The 7,331-nt window shown below is 39.5% G+C and overlaps 1 protein-coding gene across 1 annotated transcript in view; it reads left to right on the forward strand.

Annotated features, from left to right (window-relative positions):
• Nr0b1 (nuclear receptor subfamily 0 group B member 1) overlaps positions 1-2,597 on the forward strand; it is a 4,288-nt gene extending 1,691 nt beyond the window's left edge. Inside the window, exon 2 of the mRNA XM_050131862.1 lies at positions 1,998-2,597. Within this exon, the coding sequence (XP_049987819.1) occupies positions 1,998-2,242 (245 nt within the window). The 3' untranslated portion in view covers positions 2,243-2,597. The remainder of the gene's footprint in view (positions 1-1,997) is intronic.
• The last annotated feature ends 4,734 nt before the right edge of the window (positions 2,598-7,331 follow it).

Genomic DNA, 7,331 nt, shown 5'->3' on the forward strand with positions numbered 1-7,331 from the left:
GGGGGGGGGGGAGGAGGGGTGGAGGGTGGGGGTGTGATAAGTCTTTCTAAGCTCCTCCCCTTCAGGAGTTAGTAGTTCAGCCCAGCCCAGATTCTTTCTGCAAGTCTGCAAAACACAAGTAGCTCAGGTGATTTTTTGAGACCACATGAGAAACAGTTTTCTCCCACTTTCCAGCAATTGTTAATCCTGCTCTATTGAGATTCAAAGTGGAGACCAAGGTCTTAGCTTTCAGAAGTTGGTATTTCCAGCAGTTTCCCACTTTCCTTGACCCTGTTTCACAGCCTTTGCCTCCCCTTAACACACACTCCTCCCTCCTCCTTCCTCCCTCCTCCTTCCTCCCTCCTCTTCCCTCCCTCCTCCCTCCCTCCTCCCTCCCTCCTTCCCTCTCTCCTCACTCACATTCTTCCTCTATTTTTGAGTCCTCTCTCAATAGGAGTTTATCCCGCCAAATTGTATGTTTTTAAATAATGATAATGCACCCACATTTGTGCACGGGGTGACGTCTGTAGAACACGGGGCCCCTTTCCTTATGACCTTTCCGTATCCCCTTGTTTTTATGTTTAAAACTTTATATATAACAAAGATACACAGGGTTTTAAATTATATATGAACATGTAACCAGGTTTTAACCTAAGGAGATAAGTAAAAGCTAAGGAGCTATGTAAACTGTGGAGTCCAGCAGTTTTATCTTTCTCCACTGAAGGTAAGTTTTGTGTGGGTAGAAGGGTACAAGTACCAGGGTGGGGCAGGAAGATGTGAAGAAGAGTTGGAAAGAAGGGCCAAACAAAACAGTACAAATGAGAATGCCATAAGGAACCCTCTTTGTTTGTACCCTAAAACGACTTTTTAATGCAAAGAAAAAGAACTTGTCACTTTAAGGAGAGGGCCAGTGACTGTGCTGTGAAATGTGCCTGGGTGCCTTCGCAAAAGGAAGCTTTGGCAAACTGTAAGTAGACCTAGAGAAGCTTTGTCAGTGGGATATACACACAATCAGATAGAGATTAAAGCTGGGGTGTCAGGAAAGAACAGAAAGGAGGAGGTTAATACGTGGACTGTTTTAGTTAGGATTGTAATCTAGATAAGTGTTTAATGTGTTGCTTGTTATGATTTGATATGTGTCTATAATAGAAATGTTTCTTTTCTGTCACGGTTTTGATTTTTAAAGCATCATGCTTTAAATTTCAATTTGTTAAATTTCGTAGAAAAAGGAAGGAAAATTATATCATCATTTAACTAAATCTGTTTCAAAGTTACTTTCAAATCATCTTACACTCTGTGATGCTTTTATGTCTATCATTGAACCTTTTAATACCACTAAGAAGATACTTTAAAAAAAAAAAAAGACTTTTCTGTCAGTACTTTTCTCCAAAAGAACCCTTTGGAACATGAAGTGGAATCATATTTTTAAAACTTTTTTCCAATTTGGAAAGCATGGTTAGTGAGTAAAATATTAATCCTTAGCATTTAATTCATTATGAACCTCTGAAGTCAACATCACCTTGGAGTCCAATGATACAAAACACAGGAGTTCGTGGTTTTGAGGGTTACAATCTAATGACTGGAAGTCGGTATAATTGTGGAAAGGAATGGTAAAATAGTTGCAACCTGGCAAAACCTCATATCATTATCAATTGGTATATTTCTCTTGAAATAACATCAGTTTCTTTCTCTTTTCACAGGACATGATCCGGAGCTGTGATGCATTCAGTTATATTCTAAGTGTGCTTTTATTGGCTCGCCACCAGTGTTGTCTAAATGTGCACAAACCTACTGCTTATTCAATAGAAATCAGTGCATGTTCTTTCATCCTTAGAAGTGTTGTTTCTGAAAACTTAGGTCTGTTTTTAGCATGTTATTCTTGCCCCCAGAAAACACTTTTAATCAAGAAGCTTGAGCACTTTTTAACTGGAAAGGGACAAAAAAAATTCTAATGTTGAATAAAAACGTAAGATCTCTGTGTTGAGCTATTTGAAATCATGCGATTTTTCTACTTCCAGATCTGCCTGGCCTGCAGTGCGTGAAATACATCCAGGGCCTTCAGTGGAGAACCCAGCAGATCCTCACCGAGCACATCAGGATGATGCAGAGAGAATACCAGATCAGATCGGCTGAACTGAATAGCGCCCTTTTCCTGCTGAGATTCATCAGTACTGACGCCATCACTGAACTCTTTTTCAGACCCATCATTGGCGCAGTCAGCATGGATGACATGATGCTGGAAATGCTCTGCGCACAGTTGTGAAGGCATGTGGGCCACTCAAGTGCACTCTCCCGTAGAAGAAGAAAAATGGTAGCTGTAGGCAGGAGAGTGCTAAGTATAGTGAAAGCAAACTTTCTTGTATTTTTTACATGCATAGTATATTTGTATTTGATTGAAGAAATACTTTAGTTATAGACAATGTAAAACCCCCTCTGCTCCACACTGGTTCCTTATAAAGAAAAACATTTGCTAACAATAACATAACTCCATATATCTTTAAGATCGCAGTACTATGCTAACAAGCTAATTTCACAAATGCAACTTCTCTTTCCATTGACCCAGGCAAATCAAATTTATAACAGTAAGTTTTAATAAAATTTAAAGGATTAAGCATTAATTAGAGAGTGTGTTCTTGGTGTATGCGTCTTCAATTTTTTTTTTTTTTTGGTTTTTCAAGACAGGGTTTCTCTGTACCTTTAGAGCCTGTCCTGGAACTAGCTCGTGTAGACCAGGCTGGCCTCGAACTCACAGAGATCTGCCTACCTCTGCCTCCCGAGTGCTGGGATTAAAGGCGTGTGCCACCACCGCCCAGCTGCATCTTCAATGTTTTAATGTAGCTAACATAACTGAAGGTATGTTTATAAGGAACTTCATGAGATTTAACAGTTTGTCAGTGCCAAAGAAAAGGTATTTTGTCTAGACTCATTTCTACCTCCATTAACTACATAAAAGATTGTCATTTTTCCTACTTGAGACTCACAAGGTAATTCATGTTCTGAAAGTGAAAAAAATATTTTCATAGCTTGAATTTTGAATTTTTCTATATACAATTATGGGTCTGGACTAAAGTTTCATAATAGGCCCACATTCTGTCAAGGGGGCATCATTATTTCAGAAAGTTCAACATGACCATAAAACCCTAATTATATCCCACCATTTAGGTACACTGTTTGGTAACTATGAAATTACACCGTCCTGACATGTAATTATGAAGTTGCCTCCAGCAACTCCATTAAATATAATCTATAAAACTACTTCTTCCTTTTCGCAGATAAAATTCAAGACTATATAAATCTATTCACTTTGAAGAAACACATTGCCTATTAGTAATCAGCTAACTTGGTCCAATAGAATAATTCATTTAAATGGGTCTTTTTAAAAAATTGAGACAGGGTCTTCCTCTCTTGCTAAGGTTGGCCTGAACTCAGAATGTATCCTAGGTTGGTCTCCAACTCCCGGAATTACTCCTGCTTACCTTCCCAAGCATTGGGATTATAAGTGTATGTCACTGTGTCCTCCTCAAGAGGAGTCTTAAATATCTTTATATGAAAATCTCTTTGGCAGTCTGGTGAATCTTATTGGCAACTTGTCATGGTCAGGCACTCAGAGCAATGTAACAACTGAAATAGGATTTCAAAGGAAATTAATCATCTCCATGAACAATATTAATATTTAAATGTACAATTATTTTACATGAGGAATAATACATGTGCTTATTATCAAGATGTTAGATAAAAAATTGGCAGCAGGTGTGCTATCTGATGTAATTTAAAAGCAATGGTTAGTGTAATTTCAACATATCTACACTTCAAATGTAATAAGAAAATATGTACCCCAGCATATAGTTCTATTCAGGGCTAAGAATTATGCAAATGATAATAGGATGTATAGATTGGTAATAAGGGGAAAGGGATATAGGCAGAACGTGGAAGAATTCACAAGAAGGCCTCCTTTCGCTCTCTACCTCCCAGGAAGTGCCACGGTATAGTCTCCCCATAGCAATAAAAATTCGTAAGCGTATCTGCAACATTTCAACATTTCTTCCCCGAGATAATCTATAAGATTGAGAAAGGAAGTTATTGGATGAGTGTACCTCTTACTCCACAACCTCTCCAGCAAAGGCTATTATTGGTGGTTTTGATTTTAGCCATTCTGACCTGTGTAAGAGGATATCTCAAAGTTGTTTTGATTTGCATTTCCCTGATCGCTAAGGAAGTTAATCATGACCTTAGGTGTCCTTTGGCCATTTGAACTTCTTCTGTTGAGAATTCTCTGTTCAGCTCAGTGCCCCCATTTTATAATTGGGTTGATTAACATTTTACAGTCTAGTTTCTTGAGTTCTTTATATATTTTGGAGATCAGACCTTTGTCTGTTGCAGGGTTGGTGAAGATCTTCTCCCAGTCAGTGGGTTGCCTTTTTGTCTTAGTGACAGTGTCCTTTGCTTTACAGAAGCGTCTCAGTTTCATATATTCAATGTGTCATTAATGTCTGTGCTGCTGGGGATATACATAGGAAGTGATCTCCTGTGCCCATAGGTTGTAGAGTACTTCCCACTTTCTTTTTTTATCAGGTTCAGTGTGTTCAGACTAATATTGAGGTCTTTAATCCATTTGGATTTGAGTTTTGCTGGTGGGAATGCAAACTTGTGTAACCACTTTGGAAATCAGTGTGGCGATTTCTCAGGAAATTCGGGATCAACCTACCCGAAGATCCAGTAATACCACTCTTGGGAATACACCCAAGAGATGTCCTATCATATGACAAAAGCATTTGTTCAACTATGTTCATAACCTGGAAACAACCTAGATGCCCTTCAATGGAAGAATGGATGAAGAAAGTGTGGAATATATACATATTAGAGTACTACTCAGCAGTAAAACACAATGACATCGTGAATTTTGCATGCAAATGGATGGAAATAGAAAACACTATCCTGAGTGAGGTAACCCAGACCCAAAAAAATGAACATGGGATGTTCTCACTAATAACTGTTTTCTAGCCATAAATAAAGGACATTGAGCCTATAATTTGTGATCCTAGAGAAGCTAAATAAGAAAGTGAACCCAAAGAAAAACATATAGTCATCCGCCTGGATATGGGAAGTAGACAAGATTACTGGGCAAAAACTGGGAACTTGGGGGTGGGGTGGGATGGGGGGTAAGGGGAAATGGGATGGGAAAATTGAGAAGGGGAGGATGGGGGAGCTTGGAGGAATGGGATGTTTGGGATAAAGGAAGGGTGGACACGGGAGCAGAGAAATATATATCCTAATTAAGGGAGCCATCTTAGGGTTGGCAGAGACTTGACTCTAGAGGGGCTCGCAGGTGTCCAGGGAGATGTCCCTAGTTAGTACCTTGGGCAACTGAGGAGAGGAAACCTGAAATGACCCTATCCTATAGCCATACTGATGAATATCTTGCATATCACCTTAGAACCTTCATCTGGTGATGGATGGAGATAGAGACAGAGACACACATTGGAGCACCGGACTGAGCTCCCAAGGTCCAAATGAGGAGCAGAAGGAGGGAGAACATGAGTAAGGAAGTCAGGACCGAGAGGGGTGCACCCACCCACTGTGACAGTAGAACTGATCTATTGGGAGCTCACCAAGGCCAGATAGACTGGGACTGAATAAGCATGGGATGAAACCGGACTCTCTGAATATGGTGGACAATGAAGGCTGATGAGAAGCCAAGGACTAGGTTTAGATCCTACTGCATGAACTGGCTTTGTGGGAGCCTAGCCTGTTTGGATGATCACCTTCCTGAACCTGGATGGACAGGGGCGGACCTTGGACTTCCCACAGGGCAGGGAATCTTCCGACTCGAGAGGGAGGGGGAATGGAGTAGGGGGAGGGCAAGAGGAGTGGGGAGAGGGAGAGGAGTGGAACGAGGGAGAGGGAAATGGGAGGCGGGGAGGAGGCAGAAATTTTTTTCAACAAAAAATAAATAAATAAATTAAAAAGGGAGTTATTTTTACTTTATTTTTTTCATTGTGATTAGTTTTATAGGCACCCTCTACCTAGCATACAACAAAATTCCAAATATATAGAAGAAAAAGTGGTCAGTATGAATCACTCTGCAAAAATTGATTTAGGCACCATTTCACCCTTAGGAGTTCGAAAAGAGTGAGGATGCTTCTTAAACCAATGTTTTCAGCTGTCACCTAAGAGCTTACTTTTTCAGCAGGCCCTTCCATGTACAACAATCAGGTAACTGTGTTCACTCTTTTCCTGTGTGTATTCTACCCCTATGAGCCATTGTCAGGATGTCTTTAAGCAGTGGAACTATATAGTAGTACGAGAACCACCTGTAACATTGATACCAACATGTGTTAGGAAGCCCAGGCTTAGTAGTTGAAGTAAATCCCATCAACTTAAAGTTCTGTCTAAGATAACCAGTAGCTTCTATCCTTATTTCCTTTTTAATCTTTTTTTTCCCACCTGATCCCTATCATCTGTGGCCAGTAAGTTGAAGTTGACTTAAGCATCTTCCAAGGCTGAGGGAATGATGTGATGATTAGGAACTACCTGCAAAATGCACAGTCCCCAAGAGTTCATAAGGATCACAGCTTACAAAGGCAGCATGGTAAATACATTTCCTTCCAGAGTACTTTAAAAGTCATTAATGTCCTACTCCCACTCCTCAATGCCTGCCTCTAAGACATCTTTTTTCTTTGATTCATTTTATTTTTTTATAATATTACTGTCCTATTCAACACTCCTAACTTTGGGGGTATTTCTTAACTGTTTTAAGCTTTTTTTCACCCTGCCTTTTCTATTCTGGGAATGGTGACTTGTACTTGCAATCCTAGAACATCAGAAGCTATGGGAAATGGCTAACTTGAAGCCAAACTGGGCACTATAGTGACCTTCAGGTCAGCTTGAGCTACAGAACAAGGTCCACCTCCCAAAATTATTGAGATCAAGGTGAGGAAGTATTGTCAATTTGCAGTACATAAATAAGCTTTGAAAATGCTAAGGGAAGTGAATCAGCACATAAATAAAATAAAATTAAGTGGAATTTTTAAAGGCAGAACATATATGAGATGGTGGCTATTAGGAGTTATCTATTTTTGCCTTTATCCTTTTCAAGGATTGCTAAAAATTGATGAATCTATTGAATACTTAGATTTTTCTCCATAAAGCATATGAACTTTCTCAGTTGAAAGATATGCACATGAAGTGGATTTGGTGACAACATGATTTCATCAAGTGTAAGGTATTACAGAAGGCTGTGCTCTGTGCTTCTCCAAGATATAACTAGTCTCCAGTTAATACTTAGATGTTGAATGCCAGATATTAAAAGATAACATCATCATGACGAAATTATAAACATGTTCTGGGCAGTG

This window comes from Alexandromys fortis, unplaced genomic scaffold, assembly GCF_014885135.2.
Source record: "Alexandromys fortis isolate MF-2015 unplaced genomic scaffold, M_Fortis_MF-2015_v1.1 scaffold_385, whole genome shotgun sequence".
Lineage (NCBI taxonomy): Eukaryota > Metazoa > Chordata > Mammalia > Rodentia > Cricetidae > Alexandromys > Alexandromys fortis.